The sequence below is a fragment of the Loxodonta africana genome, chromosome 1 (genome assembly GCF_030014295.1).
Source record: "Loxodonta africana isolate mLoxAfr1 chromosome 1, mLoxAfr1.hap2, whole genome shotgun sequence".
Taxonomy (NCBI): Eukaryota; Metazoa; Chordata; class Mammalia; order Proboscidea; family Elephantidae; genus Loxodonta; species Loxodonta africana.
This window is the reverse complement of record NC_087342.1, coordinates 115,274,897-115,293,514: the sequence shown is the minus strand read 5'-3', so window position 1 is coordinate 115,293,514 and position 18,618 is coordinate 115,274,897. Positions and strand designations below refer to the sequence as shown.

Below are 18,618 nucleotides of genomic sequence, written 5' to 3'. Positions count from 1 at the left end.
AAGGAACGGGAATGTGGAGAGTTTGGGTTGGACTACCTTTGAGCTTGAAATACTGTTACTAAAACACGGTGAAACTGAAACTTCAAATGGATAGCCCCTCAATTTTTAGTGAGAAAAATAACTTTATAGCTTACCTTTGACATTCATTCATTCATTCACTCAGTTTTAACAAAACAAGTGAGGACCAAAGTAGTAACCAAACTAAGGGCACATAGCTAATTATTGGTACCCAGCTGTAGTCCAATTACATGAATCCCAGTGCAGAGCTGCTATTTTTATGCCACCACATCTACTCTCCCCAGTGTCCCCCCACAGGGGTGAATGGTACAGCCTCTGCATCCACATGCCTAGGTCCAAAATCTATCTTGCAATTAACCCTTCTTTGCCTCAGTTTTCTTATCTGGAAAATGCAGGTAGCAACTGTATCTACCTCATAGATTTGTGTGAAAATTATAAGTGTTTATATGTGTGTGTGTGTGTATATGGAGCCCTGGTGGTGCAGCGCTTAAGATCTCGGGCTGCAAACCAAAATGTCAGCAGTTAATCTACCAGCCAATTCTTGAAATCCTATAGGGCAGTTCTCCTCTGTCCTGTAGGGTTGCTGTGAGTCGGAATCTACTTAATGGCAGTCAGAGACGGGAGTGTGTATATGGCTTAGAACAGTGCCTGGCACAAATGAATACTATATGTGAGTTAGGTATTGTAGTTATTAATTTACTTCATTTTCCCCGTAATTATGTTGTTATCTGTTTTACCAAGAGTATGTACACTGACTTATTAGTGCTCACTGTGTTTTTTAATTAACTTACTGGGTACATTTTATACTGTATTTTAACAGTATCTCCTTAAAATAGTACAAATAAAATCCCCAAATGAGACTTAATAATCAACTATCCTCTCCTTACATAAAAGCCAAAACCAAACCCAAACCCATTGCTGTCATGTCGATTCTGACTCATAGTGATCCTATAGGACAGAATAGAACTGCCTCATAGGGTTTCCAAGGAGAGGCTGGTGGATTTGAACTGCAAATCTTTTGTTTAGCAGCCAAGCTCTTAACTGCTGTGCCATCAAGCCCCCCGACATAAAAGATGTAGAAAAACTTATTATTGTGAAAATGAAACAGGGAATATGATGTGGCTAGGACAAAATACAGAAAATACTTCACAAGGCTTTTGAAATGATTTTAAAAGTATGTTACGCTTCTATCATGTCTTGGTCATGATAGAATATAATGTTTCTGGACATGATTGAACAGAAGTAAACTTTGCACTTAAATACTCTTCTTCAGAAATGCTTGAAATACTTTTTAGAGTGGCCATTATATTCATTCATGCAGTATCTCTGTGAGGATGGCTATGGCCTTTTCACATGGTGTCACTGAAACATGGAGAGGGAGACATGATTTTGAGGTGAGTGGCCAGGAGCTCATATTCCCTTCATTCTTATCCAATTTCTTGCTCTAGCCCTGCAGACAAACGCACAGAATCTTAAGCTAGCTGTGCCCATTTCCAAATTCTATCTCTTTTCTCCCGGTGTCTACTCTTCTATCCCCAACTACCAGACTCTTCAGCTTGGACATGAAACCTTTTCAGGCACTAATGTGATATTTCTAAGGATTCATGTTTTGTCAGTGAAACCCAGTGGCATGAAAGATTGTGCTGGCGCTGTGAATACACTGTTAATTTAACTAAAAATCTGCATACCCTGATGCTCACAAATAGACCATCCTATGGCCTTTTGTAGAGAAGAAGAAAGTGCCTGATGACATGCATTTTGTTTGCAGGAGTCCTTCAACTTTTAAATGTGGAAATTCAGAACTTTGGGTCGCCACAGTACTCATCCATTGAATTCACTAACGTGTCGGTGGGATCCTGGATGATATCTTCTACAGTGCACAAGAGCTGCGGTGGGGGCATTCATGCAGCTGCCAGCAATGGCATTATTTTGAACAACAACATAGTGTTTGGCACAGCTGGCCATGGCATTGATTTGGAGGGTCAGGCCTGTTCTGTCACTAATAACCTTGTGGTACTGACAACACAGTCAGCGTGGTCCACCGTTTGGGTAGCAGGAATCAAAGTGAATCAGGCAAAGGACATCAGCCTCTGTGGCAATGTGGTGGCAGGTTCTGAGAGGATTGGCTTTCACATCCGAGGCCACAGGTGTTCCCTTCATGAAACACTTTGGTCTGACAATGTGGCTCATTCAAGCCTTCATGGCCTTCATCTCTATAAGGAAAATGGACTGGACAACTGTACAAAAATCTCTGGCTTTCTGGCTTTCAAGAACTTTGATTATGGTGCCATGCTACATGTAGAGAACAGTGTGGAGATAGAGAACATCACTCTGGTAGACAATGCTGTTGGTCTTTTGACAGTGGTGTATATGTCTTCTGCTCCACAGAGCTCCATTGAAAATATACAGATTGTGCTTAGGAATTCTGTTATTGTGGCCACTAGCTCCTCTTTTGACTGCATTCAGGACAGAGTTAAGCCTCGCTCAGCCAACTTGACATCAACAAATCATGCTCCTTCCAATCCAAGAGGGGGTCGAATTGGTATTTTGTGGCCTGGATTCACCTTAGAACCAAACCAGTGGCCTCAGGAACCGTGGCACAGAGTGAGGAACAGCCATTCAATTCCAGGAATCATGAAACTTCAAGGTAGGAAGTTTGGGTTTATCCAAGCAATTTTATTCTGTGTACCTGTGCAAGGAGCCTTTTTAATAGTGTTCTGAAGTTTTATCAATGAAAGGGTACAGTGTGGTCTAGTGCCAGCTGTCCAATTAACAATCTGTTTGGGCATTGATAAACACAGTGGTGGTTTACCATGACAGTGAGTGATTCCTTATAAAGTCACTGATTTATACATTTTGAAGAGCTTTCACAGAGATTATTTAATTTGATCTATATTATGTTTCTCTTAGGGGTTATTGGTCCTATTATACAATTGAGAAAACTGAGAGTTGGATATTGTTCCTTGTCTGAGGTTGCTTGGTAGTTGGTAAGGCACCTAGGGTTAAAGTGAAAGTTATACCATAGCCTGTGCAGTTCATCTTCTAATCAGATTGCTTTCTATTGTGCTCATTCCCTATACACTTAAACTGTCTCTGGCAGTTGATTTATATTTAAAGTGAATAGATTTTGATCAAGTCTTTGATAGAAATAACCACACTTAAGGCTTTAATGGAAACCCTGGTGGTGTAGTGGTTAAGTGCTACGGCTGCTAACCAAAGGGTTGGCAGTTCGAATCTGCCAGGCACTCTCTGGAAACTCTATGGGGCAGTTCTACTCTGTCCTATAGGGTTGCTATGAGTCGGAATTGAATCAACGGCACTGGGTTTGGTTTTTAGTTAAGGGCTTTAATGTTTTAGAATAGTCTTGTATTTTGCAGTGTCCATATCTTGAAGAATTGCAGATATTTTAAGTAGAGATTTATACAAACTTCTGGAATTATCCTGGATAGCTTACACTAACTCCTGAACATGAATTATTATCAGAGTTCTTAGTTGTGCAATCTGTATTTGTAGTTGGTAATTTACATGATATAATTTTATTTCTTTTTAATTTTAGGTGTCACCTTTTCTAGTTTTGTGAAGAGTTGCTACAGTGATGATGTAGATGTCTGTATTCTGGCAAATCCAGAGAACACTGGAGTCATGCACCCAATTACGGCAGAGAGGACCAGGATGCTAAAGATCAAAGATAAAAACAAGTTCTACTTTCCTCCATCACAACCCAGGTATCATGTTTAGTATGTATAGGAAGCCCTATTTATGAAAACTTTGGCAGTTCTTCAAATCCCTGAGCATGTTAAAAAGAATAAAATTATCAGTGGGAATAGTGGTGAGTCCTTCTAGAAAGGTACGGTAGATTGATTTAATGGCCCCAATTCTTTACTCCTCCTATATACCTGCCCTTTGATATATGATTTTTGCAGAGTCTATTTCTCTACACCTTGAATCTGGGCTCAGCAACTTTCTTTAGCTAACAGGAATGGCAGAAGTGATGGAATACAAGTTCCAAATCAAGGCTCTAAGAGACTTCGCTTGTTTCCAAGCGTCCTTTTGTAATTCTGGCTTCCCTGCAAGAAGGAGAAGCCCAGGCTAGCCTGTTAGTCCTGGGAGAGGGTGAGGGAGTGAGGAAGCTAAAGAGCAGGGAGATTGAGTTGCTTTTTCTTCTCCCCAACATTGGGGAGAACTTTAATTAGAAAAAAAGAATCAAGAGAGATCAACTTAATGAGAAAAGTTTGTGTTTGGCCTAACACCAGCCTCTTTTTGTTGACCATTCCTGAGCCATTTTAGGTTCCTAAACAGTTAGATATGAATTTTGTATTATTCTGTCATTTTTCTTCTACTGTCTAATTTTCCTTATGCTCTTGTTTACCTATAGGGTGAAATAGTTATAAAGCTAAATGATAATAGCATCTAATTTTCGTGCTATTTAACACCTGTCACATGATTGGCATACAATAGATATTTAATGTTACTAATGGTACCTAACAGAATTAGACCAGGGGAATAAGATAAATTCTCTATAATTCAGTGTTGTAATTACCTATTAGTTGTTTACATATTCCATTTGACTCTAAATTCCAAAAGCACAGGAACCATGTCTATCTTTATCACCATTGTATTTCCCAAACCTATTGCTAGTAGGTTTTCAATGGATATTTGTTGAATGTGAGTATCTATCTTTGCTTTGTCTATAGCACAAATATAATTGGTATTTATAATGATGACCCTAAAATACTACAAGGCTCCGAAGTACGTAAAGAAATAATTATGTTATGCCCAGTAGTTATTAGAGTTAGGAGTATTTTATTCTATTTTGCTTCCTAGAAAATTAGCACTTTATGTAAAGATTACATATCCAGATATCTAGAATATTTGGTTAATAAGAACCTTTTCTTCTTGACAGCATAACTGGGCAATAACTTATTTTGTATAGAGTTTATGTGTGTGTGTGTGCTTTAAGTGAAAGTCAGTCTCCTATACAAAAAGTTATACACACCTTGCTATGTGCTCCTAGCTGCTCTCCCCCTAGTGAGACAGCACATTCCTCCTTTCCACTCTGTATTCCCCATGTCCATTTAACCAGCTCCTGTCCCCCTCTGCCTTCTCATCTCGCCTCCAGACAGGAGTTGCCCACATAGTCTCATGTGTCTACTTGAGCCAAATACAGTTTTATTTCATATCTATGTAACACATTATTAATATTAAAATCCTGTTGAATTTCTTTTTCAGAAGATCAGTACTATGAACATATGTTTTCTTCTTGCTGTTTATTATGATATCAGAGACTTTCTTTTGATCTATCTTCACAGGACAGATTTAGAAACAGTGGTCTGCCCTGAATGGAATTGTGAAAGTCCGAGGAAATATCTCTTCAAGGATCTGGATGGGAGAGCCCTGAATCTGCCTCCACCAGTTTCTGTATTTCCTAAAACAGAGGCAGAATGGACTGACTCTTTCTTCAACACAGGTCAGTTGTATCTGAATAAGAAAAGGAAACATTCATGTGAAGGAACTGGCTTGGCTGTTTTGTCCAGTGGGAACAAGATTTACTGGAGAGGAACTAAATGAGCTTTAGAGTTGGAGTCTGTGCTAATATGCTGTTCAACACACCTGTCTCACAGGAATGTTGAGAGATTAAGATATGGTATCACTGCTGTGCTCACCATGAAATTGCCTGTGTCCATGCCAAAGGTACAGATTCCCCATGCCCAGCTCTGTGTACAAGTGGGGAAAACAACCCTGTTACTAGCTCTGCCACCTGGCCTGGAACAGTACTCCTTGTGCTCAGCGTTTCACAGTGTCTACCGTGGAACTAGCTCTCCTGGCTTCCTAGTCTACCTTTGTCTTCCATTAGGACCTAAAGGCCTTCATTCTGGAGAGGGTGGTAGAATAGATACCATGCAGTTTGTCTCCCTTTTCTCCATCTCCTTTTGTCCCCAAAGAACTGTGCTCAGAACTCCTTCTTCCTCTTCTTGCTTATACAACCAAAGCCTTTTGGGTATCAATTTTTTATAACCCCTAGAGAGAGCATTGTAACCTCTAGAGAGATCAGGGACTGGAAAAAAACATCATGCTTGGTAAAGTAGAGGGTCAGTGAAAAAGAAGACCCTCTATGAGATGGATTGGCACAGTGGCTGCAAGAATGGGCTCAAGCATAACAACGATTGTGAGGATGGCACAGGACCAGGCAGTGTTTTCTTCTGTTCTACGTGGGGTTGCTGTGGGTCAGAGCCTACTCATCAGCACCTAAGTGCAACAGCAACAAAGAGATCACTACTCTTATTCTTCAAAAACAATGAGACCCTGAATTTCCCTTTGAGCTCAGCTAGAACCTGCTGCAAGTAAATCTAAAGAATATCCCTGGCTTTCTTTCAACCACATTGGTTGATTCTTCTCAGATTTCATTTGTGGTCTCCTTTGCCCTTTTTAAGCTCTTAAAATTTTTTGTATGTTGAAGGTTTATCTTTGCAACAAGTTGTGGGGACTAGAGTATAGGTTTTTAAAAGTCTGTGTTGAATATATGGAGCATGCTGAGTAACTATTCATTTTGGTATGCTGGTTATGAGTGTTGGGTAAAACCAGCAAAGCCATTTTTTGTACAGAAGAATTAATGAGAAAATATTTGGGAAATAGTAGAAGATAAAAAAGAAGAAAATAGATTAATCTCCTATTTACCACCAGATCTATCCAAATTATTTCCTATAGCCAGTTTTTCTATTGATTTTAAGATTTATCTCACTATTATAGGTAAACATCTTATACTTCAAAATAAGTACATGAATAATTTGGGGACTTTTCTGAACTGTGATTTTGGGTGATGATCGTGCTTCTTTAGAATCAGTAAGAAGGGATATATGCTCTAGATTATTTAATGAAAATTACATTTCATTCTAGTAGAAGAGAAAGAGGATTAGAGATGGTGTCTTACTTTTGGTTGTCCTAGAAGCAGATCTCAACATTATGTTCAGAGTACAAGTAGTTCATGTGTGTGTGTGTGTGTGTGTGTGTGTGTGTGTGGAGGGGGGTGATCCCAGGAAACACCCGTGGGGAAGTGGGGAAGTGAAACCTGGGATGGGAATGAAGCCAGTAAAAGGTGTATAATATAGGAGGCAACTGGAGCTCGAGCCTGATGATGAACTCTGGAAGCCCATGGGGAACATGAGTCAAAATTATCCCAACCAAGCAGGTGAGAAAGATAGTGTACTTATACTTCAAATCCCTATCCATCGTTGGCCAAGGGCTGCTTCTGGGGATATTTACCTCTTCAGTCTTTGACTTTCCCTGAACATGGGTGAAGTTTGCTCGCATGGCCAGGAAAAAACTCAAAATAGAGTCCCAGGTTTGTGCAGTAAGCAGTGTTTGGTATGTGAAGATGTGGGCCAAAAACATATGGGTGTGGCATCAGCAAAGTCTGTTATACAAATAAAAAAAATAGAAACTCTAAAATGTTGACCAAATGCTGAGGATTTAAGTAATAAGAATATCCCTTCGATGAACTCTTTGCTGGTTGTTTACTGTGTGGTGTAACACACTGTTTAGGGGCAAATATGCTCTGGCTGGTGATTGTAATGCTGGTGTATTTTTTGTTAGTTCTCTGTCTTGGATGTGAAACATGATTCAAAGGTAAAACTCTGGCAGGTATTATAATATTACACACCATTTTGCTATCAGTGTGTGTGTGTGTGAAAGTGACTGGGTATATATGTGGAGATGATATGACTGCCTTAAACTCTTGATGTGTTAAAGCTTTATAACATTTTAAATGAGGTTGCTGTCGGTACCAACTGCAAGGATTCCTGCAGTGGAAACTGCTGTTTACTGCACTAAAAATACAATCTGTGTCCTCTTGCAACATAGGTGATAGCATATAGTAAACAGTGCCTTCCAGGTGCTAACAGGATTGTAGTGTTGTTCTGAGGAGATCCTCTTTCCCTAATTCAAGTCCCTTTTTATTATTTATACCATTCTCTCCTATTCTACTTTCCAATTCCTGTCTACAGTCTGGTGGAAGGGAACAGCACAAATTGAATCTCAAGGAAACTAATGTCTGTTTTGTCTTTTCCCTGTTCAAGGTAAGAATCTATGATCTTCTGTAAAACAGGGAAATTGGTGTAGTGAAGATGAAATTGGAGACCACTGGAACCAGGTCTCATATTTATTCCAAATGCCATTGACTTCAACACAGCTTAGGTTCCTTTTCTGTTTTATTAACAAATCTTTCCAAACAGCTTGGTGTCCATGGGATTTGAGGTTTGGTTTTAATTTGAAAAATAACAAATTTTATTTGAACCTGCAAGTTCATACACAAAAAGTACCCACTCAGACTTATATCCACAGGTCCTAGCATATTGTCACGTGTTCCAGCATCCGGAGCAAGAACCAACCATGTGGATCAGCTGTGAGGAACACTATGCCAGTGGGTTTTGCAATCTGTGAAATGCAGGGTGTGTAGCCAGGGGAAAAGTGAGCTGATAATTTTGTTTCGTACCTATCTGTAAGTTTGCATGTGCAGCCAGTTTTGAAAAATGCTTGGCAATAGAGCGCAAGGCAGCTAATCCCAAGTGGGAGCTTCTCTAAGAATCATTTACGTTTCTTTCTGGAAAGGATTTCTTTTGATTATGGATGCATCTAATCATCTGAAAATCCAAAATTATATAGCAAAACAAAGTCTGGAAATTAATATCTCATCTAGGCAGCACTAGAAAGATACCAGAGATCTACTTTCTGGCTTCTTACTCCTTTACTGTCTGTCCCAGACTAAAAATGGATGGCATCACCTCTTGGACTGGGTCATTCCTGTGGCGCACCAGCGTTGTTGGGAGAGGACTGAAGGAAATTAGAGCTTTAGTTTCTATGGGACTTTATGATGTCTCTGCTATGACAAAGAAAGTAAAAGAGAGATAAAATGGAAGCTAATATTATGTGAGTACCCATTATATGTGGGTGGTGAAGTTGGCGTGGGTATTTTCATTTATTCAGCAAATGTGTTTTGACCATCTACTGTCTGTTGTTGTGTGCCGTCAAGTCCATTTTGACTCATAGCAGTCCTATATGACAGAGTAGAACTGCCCCCTAGAGTTTCCAAAGTTGTAATCTTTACAGGTGATAAACAGAGAAAATATTGACATTGCCAGCGTTTTCATTTTAATTAGATCCACAATCAACACTCATAGAAGCAGCAGTCAGGAAATCAAACCACATATTGCTTTGGGAAAATCTGTTGTAAAAGATCTCTTTAAAGTGTTAAAAAGCAAAGATGTCACCTTGAGGACTAAGGTGCGCCTGACCCAAGCCATGATATTTTCAATCACCTCATATGCATGCGAAAACTGAACAGTGAGTATGAAAGACCAAAGAAGAATTGATGCTTTTGAATTATGGTGCTGGCGAAGAATATTGAATATACCATGACCTGTCAGAAGAAAGAACAAATCTATCTTGGAAGGAGTACAGCCAAAATGCTCCTTAGAAGGGAGGATGGCGAGACTTCATCTCACACACTTTGGTCATGTTATCAGGAGGGACCAGTCCCTGGAGAAGCATATCATCCTTGGTAGAGGGTCAACGAAAGAGATGAAGATACTCAACAAGATGAATTGACACAGTGGCTACAACGATGGTCTCAAGCATAGCAACAGGGCAGTATGGTGCAGAACCGGGCAGTATTTCATTCCGTTGTGTGTGGGGTCGCTCTGAGTTGGAACCAACTTGATGGCACCTAATAACAACAAACAACAAGCTTTACTGGAGCAGATCACCAGGTCTTTTCTCCTGCAGAGCTGCTGGTGGGTTGGAGCCCCCACCCTTTTGGTTAGAAACCAAGCGCTTAACCATCGTGCCACCAGGGCTCCTTATCTATTGCCTACCAAAGGCTTTTTAAGTGGGGGAACTATAGTGGTGAACAAGATAAAATCCCTTGCTTGTATTTCATCAAGCTTATGTATCAGTAAGACACATACATACATACATAAATAAATAAAAAATATTCCAATAGTAGTAAGAGGAATGAAAAAAATAAAATAGGGTGTGGGACTAGAGAGATAGTTTGATTTGTGTGTGTGTGTTGTGTGTGTGCGGGGCGGTGGCATGTGCTCCCACATATGTATGCTCAGGAGTTGCTATTTGAAGTACATTGGAAGTGAGATTGATTGAGGAGCTGCTGTCCTGAGCAGGGGGAGGAGACTTACAGCCAGAGGGACTAGCCAGTGCAGAGGCTCCGAGGTGAGAATGGGCTGGGCATGTCTGAAGGAAAGTAGGGTGGTGTGACTATTGCATAGTTAATGAAAGGGGGAGTAGTTGTTAAGGTAAACTGGAGTCAGCTCCTTGTAGGACTGTGTCAGGGGTTTGGATTTTATTCAAATTTAATAAGATGGAGCTGGAGGATTTTAAGAAAGGACACAATCGGATTTGATTCGCTCTCTGAAGGAATCATACTAGCTGACTTGGAGTGAATGGTTAATGAGTGGGAGCAAGACTGGAAGCAAGTATGCAATTAGGGAGCTGTCTAGGCTGGAGAAAATAGGACTTAAAGACATGCCACTTGGTGAATGGTCCAAAGACCTATGCTGGCCACAGACTCTTGGTTACCAATCTGCAGTGACATAGTGACAGAAATTTAGTATGTAGAAATTGCAGATTGACAGGGTAATTTTATGTCTGTTGAATCTAATAAGTAAAAGTTGGGGCTTATATTTTGTATGTCTAATTTACCTCATACTTTATTTTGTATTTTTAAAGCTATTAATCTTCAATGGACTCTACTTTTTAAGACAAAAAAAAAAAAAAAAAAAACCTACTTCTTTGCCATGAATAGTTCTAGAAACATTGGCTTAGATGATATTTGTAGCAGAAGAGATACTAAGAATTGCTTGGGATCGTTTTAGTGGTATAGTCAACAGGACCTTCTGATGGATTGGATTTGAAGGGTGAAGGCAAGAAAAGACTCAAAGTTGTTATCCAAGATTTTTGGCTTCAGCAGCTGAGAATGGTGGTGCCAATTTTAAGAACTAGCTGTGAGTGGCAGCATGGGAATCCGGACTGTTCTGAACCTGGATCTAAGTGGAGAAGTGGAGAGGGATGTTTGATGTACAAGCCCAATGGTCAAGGAGCCATCAGGGCTGGGGACTTGGATTTCCATTCAGGGAGGGAGAGAAGAAGAGGGAAAGAAGACTGAACTTCTTTTGTGATAATTATGAAATCTCATAAATTATTATAAGGAATACATTAAATATTATTATTATTTTTTTACAAATATATTTAAAGTCATCATAGTGCTCTTAGGAGGGTGTTTTGTTTTGCTTTTTTTCCTTGAACATATGATACTCGTCAAGCACCTTGTCCATGGTGATAACTGCCAGAAATACCTGCTTCTAAAATCCACTCTTTCTTCTTCATTTTTCTTCAGTTGAGGAGGTTGACTTTGATGTACTTAGAACCAAACCAGGAAACCCTGGTTGCATAGTGGTAAGTGCTATGGCTGCCAACCAAAAGGTTAGCAGTTCAAATCCATCAGGTGCTCCTTGGAAACTATATGGGGCAGTTCTACTCTGTCCTATAGGGTGGCTATGAGTCAGATTCGACTCAACTGCGAGGGGCTTTGGTTTAGGACCAAACCAAAAACCAAACCTGTTGCCATTGAGTCTTTTCTGACTCGTAGCGACTCTATAGGACAGAGTAGAACTGCTCCATAGGGTTTCCAAGGAGTGCCTGGTGAATTCAAACTGCCGACCTTTTGGTTAGCAGCTAAGCTCTTAACCACTGAGCCACCAGGGCCTGTACTTAACACAGTGGCTCCCAAAACTGAATTATCAGAATCATCCAGGACATTAAGAGTGCCTTTGAATGTGAGTAATTTTAATCCAGTGGGTGCACGGGCACACACACATGTGCAACCTCCCCAAGTGATTCTGCTGTGCTAGGTTTGAGAATCACTGTCATAGAGCTGTATGTTCCCTCTGAAGTAAGTAAACAAGATATCAAGATAATGTTTTTAATTTAAAAAACGGGAAGTTTAGATTTCTCCTGAATAATCAAGAATTAGCTTTTTGTGCCAAGCATCAACAGATATAAACACACTTTCTTATATATATGCTAGGTATATTTATGAAGGGGAAAAGAATGTTAACTATAAAGATACTAGGTATATGTGCAATCTAAGTCTTTGAATAGTACAAATATGTTGAAACTTTTTTTTTTTTTAAAGATTATTTTTCTTAGCATTGTGGGTTGAAAGACCTCCAAATGTCACTTTTATAATACACCCCTGGATAAAAATGGTTTAAATACAAATCTAAGTTTGTTTTTTAAATTCCACATTAAATCATCATGTTACAAAGCTAAACTCTTGATAAGCTTTTTCCCACACTTTATACTTTTGACATTGTTCCCAGTAAAGGACTGTGGTTTGATCAGGACTTCGGACCAAATTTACCTTCAGGGCAGGTAAAGTTTCCTTCATTCTTTATCATGAGAGGATAAGACACATTTTTCAAATTGTTAGAGACTTCTTGAGAAAGAAAGTTAAAAACCATTGTGGAGACCTTAAAAGTGACATGTCTCAAATAAAAAATAAAAAAAATAGGTTGATAAAAAAAGAAAATAAAGCTGGCATTTGACTGTCAGCCCATCCAATGAAGTGGTTTCTGACTGAATGATGATGGGGAAGCGCGAACAGTATGGAGACCAGTGCTTAGCTGCTTAACAGATACAGAGGGGCTAGCATTTTCTCAACTCTTTGTTGCTAGCTCTTGAATTGAATCACTTTCTAGGCTCCTCTTTCTCTCCATTTGTCCTGGGAATGACAGCAAGATGGTATTATAAAATGGGAATGTGGAGAGGGAGGGAGAAAATGAGAGGACAGAATGGAGAGAGGAAACGGTTGTTAGAAAATTTGTCTGCCAGTATCTGTACTTGCAGAGGTCTTTTTCTTCTAGCTAGAGGGGGAAATACCATTCTCTTTTCCCAAGCAATTATAGGCCCCAAAGATTGAAACTTGGTATATAGCTCTTTAATCTCAGTAGATATTTATGGTTAAACATTAGACTTTTAGGATCCCAGATGTCAGGGTATTAAAATATAAAGGCACAGTGGAGTCTCAGAAAATATTATAATCTTTGGGATATGTGGCTGCAAGTGATTTTTATCCCAAGCAGAAGAGAGTTAAAGCTTCCAGTGATACTTTGTAAAACTGAAAGAGCACCTAACCTCCACCTTATTCTTTCTCTCTGCCATGCCTTGCCTGGACTTCAAGGCACTAGATGCCATAACAATATTTGATTGCATTTTGAAAGGGTCCATAGTGGAACTCAGAATGATTTTCATATGTGATTTGTTAAGGAAGACATAAAAAAGGTATGTGATCCATGGGAACAATGTCATTTCCTTTCCTCAATCTAGAGAATTTACTACTATTATTATCTTGCTCCTCAGTTCTTCCACTAATAGCCACGGCAACTAACATGGTATCCATCATTTCTGGGCTCTGTGCTAAGACCTTTAGATGAATTATCTTACTGAATCCCATTAACAGGATCTATCATATGATATAGGTATTCCTATTCCCTCCATTTTATAGATGTGGAAACAGAGGTAGAGACTTTAAGTAACTTGCCCCAAATAATACAACTAATTAACAGGAAGTAGCTAATTAACACTACACCTTAGTGGCACAATGCTTAGTGGTCGGTTGTAACTGCAAAGTTGGTGGTTCAAACCCACCAGCAGCTCTGCTGGAGAAAAGACCTGACGATCTGCTCCCATAAAGATTACAGCCTAGGAAGCCCTATGGGGTGGTCCTACTTTGTCCTATAGAGTCAGTATGAGTTGGAATCAACACAGCAGTGCACAACAACAACAACATACTGTATTGTACTTGGTACGTTCCTTTCAAGTTTTCTTCCTTCTTTCTCTACCTTCTCCAGCTTTAGCTCCCTTATTTACCTGCCTTTCTTACACACACCTCTGTCTACACAAATCAAAGAAAAATGAGACTGAACAATTATTCCAGCAATTATCCATCCAAGCTAGCAATAAGAATAGTTACCATTTACCTAGCACACTCCGTGTGCCAATCGTTAAATATTAAGTGGTTTATAAACATTCTCCTTTATCCTTATAACAACTTTAACATGCAGGGATTGTTATTACCATTCAGCATTTGGGGATATGCAGGTTTAGAGAAGTTAAACTAATTTTTCATGGTACTACAGCTAGAATGTGCAGAAACAAGATTTAAATCTACATTTGCCCGTCTCCGTACCCTAGGCTTGTGACCATGCCTAGAAAATTATCATTGTGTGGTCTGAATCATCTGGAGGGACTCTGTACACAGATACATTTAACTGAATAATTCACATATTTCTACTTTACTTGGTAACAAATAGATTTGTAGATTTTTGAAAGTAACCGTCAATGACTTTAATGTTTTGAAAGGCAATGAAACAGAAACTATAAAAAAGCATCATTTAGTTTCTCTTCTTTCCAACACAAATATATATACATATTTAAAATATGGCCATTTCTCCATGTACAAGATAAATGGACTATGTCACATCCAAAAAAAGCATTTTAACCAGTGTTAACTAAAGGAGGTTGTGATGATAATGGATTAGTATAGAGTAGTAGATTTGGCCATGAAGTAAAAAAACATTTTTTTGTGTGTGTGGCACTTTGTTACTTTAAGGAGCCCTGGTGCACAAAGGTTAAGTGCTCAGCTGCTAACTGAATGTTGGTGTTTAGAGACCATCCAGCAGCTCTGTGGGAGAAAGACCTGGTGATCTGCTCTCAAAAAGATTACAGTCTAGAAAACACTATGGGGCAGTTCTACTCTGCTGTATGGTGTCATTATGAGTCGAAATGGACTCAACAGCAGTTAACAACAACAACATGTTAATTTAGGCCTTGTTCTATAGTCCCTCCCCCCCTTTTCTCAGTGAATTGATGTGGTATTTTTTACAACTTAAATGTTTATTGAGTACTTACTGAGAGCAAGGTACTTTGTTTTGTTGGGGTAACCAAGTAGAGATTTTGTGACAGTTGAGATTGTTGTGTCAACTTGGCTGGGCCATGAGTTTCAGTATTTTGGCAGTTGTATAATGTTATGATCATTTTCCTGTTGAGATATGATATGTGATCACCCCCATGATGGGATCTGCTGTGAGTTGGTACCAGTGGGGGTGGGCCCTGTGGCAGCTCACCACCCCCCTCAGCCTTCATCTCTTCATCCTCTGCTGCCATCTTCTTCCTTCTGTCTTTGCTGGGGTTTTTGCTTGTTCTGGATCCTACAGCTGGCTCCTGTTCATCTGACCTCTGGTTCTTGGGACTTGAGCTAGCAGATTACCTGCAGTCTAGCCTGCTGATCTTGGGATTCATTGATCTTCACAGCCTGTGAGGAACAGCTCCGATCTCTGGTCTGCCAATCTTGGGTTTGCCAGCCCCTGTGGCTACATGAATCAGGAGAAGCCTCTTTCCTGACCCACCAACTTGGGACATTGCAGCCTCTACAACTGTGTGAGCCATTTCGTTAATATAAATCTCTATCTCCGTCTGTATATTTATACATTTCAGTGGTTTTGCCTCTCTAGAAAATCCAGTCTATGACACACATCAAGGTGGATAAGAGACAGTTCCTGCCCTCATGGAGTTGTGACCTAGCCCATGGAGAGAAAAGGACTAGTTTATGACATGGAGGAATGTAATTGGTATAAAATTGGCAAAGTACACTGTAGAGGTCATGTGTATTTGGGGATATAGTTGGGAATGGAGGCTGCGTGCCTCCCCTGTGAAGTTTTCCCTGGCTTTCACATGCAATGTGGATCTCTGTCTCCGTAATGCCCCTGCTTAAGCTATCACCCACCTCTTATATAGCACTTATCATGCTCTACTGCCATCATTTCCACCACTCATCTGTCAGTTTGTCGTACTGTGATGGCTTGCATGTTGCTGTGATGCTGGAAGCTATGCCACTGGTATTTCAAATACCAGCAGAACTACCCATGGTGGACATGTTTTAGCAAAGCTTCTATACTAACACAGACTAGGAAGAGGGACCTGGTGATCTACTTCTAAAAAAATTGGCCAGTGAAAACCGTATGAATAGCAGTGGAACATTGTCTGATACAGTGCCGGAAGATGAGCCCCTCAGGCTGGAAGGTGCTTGAAATATGTCTGGGGAAGTGCTGCCTCCTCAAAGTGGAGTTGGCCTTAATGACATGGATGCAGTCAAGCTTTTAGGGCCTTCATTTGTGGATGTAGCACAATTCAAAATGAGAAGATAATAATCAGAACATGGACTATAGGAAATATGAATCTGGGAATATTGGATGTTGTCAAAAATGAAATGGAGCTCTTGAAGATAGATATCCTAGGCTTTACTGAGCTGAAACAGACTGATATTGCCATTTTGATTGAGGCAATCATATGGTCTACTATGCTGGGAATGACAAATTAAAGAGGAACAGCTTGCATTCATTGTCAAAAAGAATATTTCAAGATCTATCCTGAAGTACAACCCTGTCAGTGGTAGGATAATATCCATATGCCTACAAGGAAGACCAGTTAATACAATTATTATTCAAATTTACGCACCAACCATTAATGCCAAACGTGAAGAAATTGATTTTTACCAACATTTGCAGTCTAAAATAGATCAAACATGCAATCAAGATGCATTGATAATTATTGGTGATTGGAATGTGAAATTTGGAAACAAAGAAGAAGAATCGGTAGTTGGAAAATATAGCCTTGGTGATAGAAATGATGCCAGAGATCGCACAATAGAATTTGCAAGACCAATGACTTCTTCATTACAAATACCTTTTTTCAACAACAGAAAAAGTGACTATACACGTGGACCTCACCAAACAGCACACACAGGAATCAAATCAACTACACCTGTGGAAAGAGGTGATGGAGAAGCTTAATTCATCGTCGATACAAGGCCAGAGGCCGACTGCAAAACAGTCCATTAGTTGCTCATAGCCAAGTTCAAGCTGAAGCTGAAGAAAATTAGAACAAGACCATGAGAGCCAAAGTATGACCTTGAGTATATTCCACCTGAATTTAGAGACCATCTGAAGAATAGATTTGATGCATTGAACACTAATGAAGGCAGACCAGAGGATTTGTGGGATAACATCAAGGACATCATACATGAAGGAAGCAAAAAGTGATTAAAAAGACAGGAAAGAAAGAAAAGACCAAAATGGACGTCAGAAGGGATAATGAAACCTGCTCTTGAACATAAAAAAAAAAAAAATAGAGCAGCTAAATCTAATGGAAGAAATGATGAAGTAAAAAAGCTGAACAGAAGCTTTCAAAAAAGCAGCTCGAGAAGACAAAGTGAAGTATTATAATGAAATGTGCAAATACCTGGATTTAGAAAACCAAATGGGAAAAACATACTTGGCATTTCTCAAGCTGAAAGAACTGAAGAAAAAACTCAAGCCTCAAGTTGCAATGTTGGAGGATTCTATGGGCAAAATATTGAACAACACAGGAACCAGCAAAAGAATATGGAAGGAATATATAGAGTCACTGTACCAAAAAGAATTGGCTGATGTTCAACCATTTCAGGAAGTAGCATATGATCAAGAACCAATGGTATATGAAGGAAGAAGGCCAAGCTGCACTAAAGACATTGGTGGAAAACAGGCTCCAGGAACAAATGGATGCAATGCTGGAAGCACTCACTTATCTATGCCAAGAAATTTGGAACCAACCAACTGGAAGAGATCCAGATACATGCTCATTCCAAAGAAGGATAATCCAATGGAATGCAGAAATTACTGAACAATGTCATTACTATCACACGCAAGTAAAATTTTACTGAAGATAATTCAGAAATGCTTGCAGCAGTGCATTGATAGGGAACTGCCAGAAATTCAGTGCGGATTCAGAAGAGGAGGCGGGAAGAGGGATGTCATTGGTAATATCAAGTAGATCTTGGCTGAAAGCAGAGAATACCAGGAAGATGTTTACCTGTGTTTTATTTACACAAAGGTATTTGTGTGGATCATAGCATGTATGGATAACATTGTGATGAATTGTAGAACACTTCCAGAACACTTAATTGTGCTAAAGCTGTACCTGTACATAGACCAAGAGACAGTCATTCAAACCAAACAAGGAGATACTGCATGGTTTAAAGTCAGGAATGCTGTGCATTAGTGTTGTATCCTTCACAGATTTATTTAATCTGTATGCTGAACAAGTAATACGAGAAGCTGGATTATATAAAGAAGAATGTGGCGTCAGGATTGGAGGCAGATTCATTAACAATCTGTGATACATAGATTTAGATGATGCAACCTTGTTTGCTGATGCAAACAGGACTTAAGCGCTTACTGATAAAGATCAAAGACTGCAACTTTCAGTATGGATTACACCTCAACGTAAAGAAAACAAAAGTCCTCACAACTGGATCAGTGAGCAACATCATGATAAAGTGAGAAAATATTGAAATTGTAAAGGATTTCATTTTACTTGGATCCACAATTAATGCCCATGGAAGCAGCATTCAAGAAATCAAAAGACACATTGCATTAGGCAAATCTGCTGCAAAAGACCTTTTTAAAGTATTGAAAAGCAAAGATGCACCTGACA

General features: G+C 39.5%; 1 protein-coding gene across 1 annotated transcript in view; it reads left to right on the top strand.

Annotated features, from left to right (window-relative positions):
• Positions 1-18,618, top strand: part of PKHD1 (PKHD1 ciliary IPT domain containing fibrocystin/polyductin) — a 595,384-nt gene that overhangs the window by 418,565 nt on the left and 158,201 nt on the right. Inside the window, exons 57-59 of the mRNA XM_003404439.3 lie at positions 1,787-2,665; positions 3,575-3,743; positions 5,328-5,485. Of these exons, the coding sequence (XP_003404487.2) occupies positions 1,787-2,665; positions 3,575-3,743; positions 5,328-5,485 (1,206 nt within the window). The remainder of the gene's footprint in view (positions 1-1,786; positions 2,666-3,574; positions 3,744-5,327; positions 5,486-18,618) is intronic.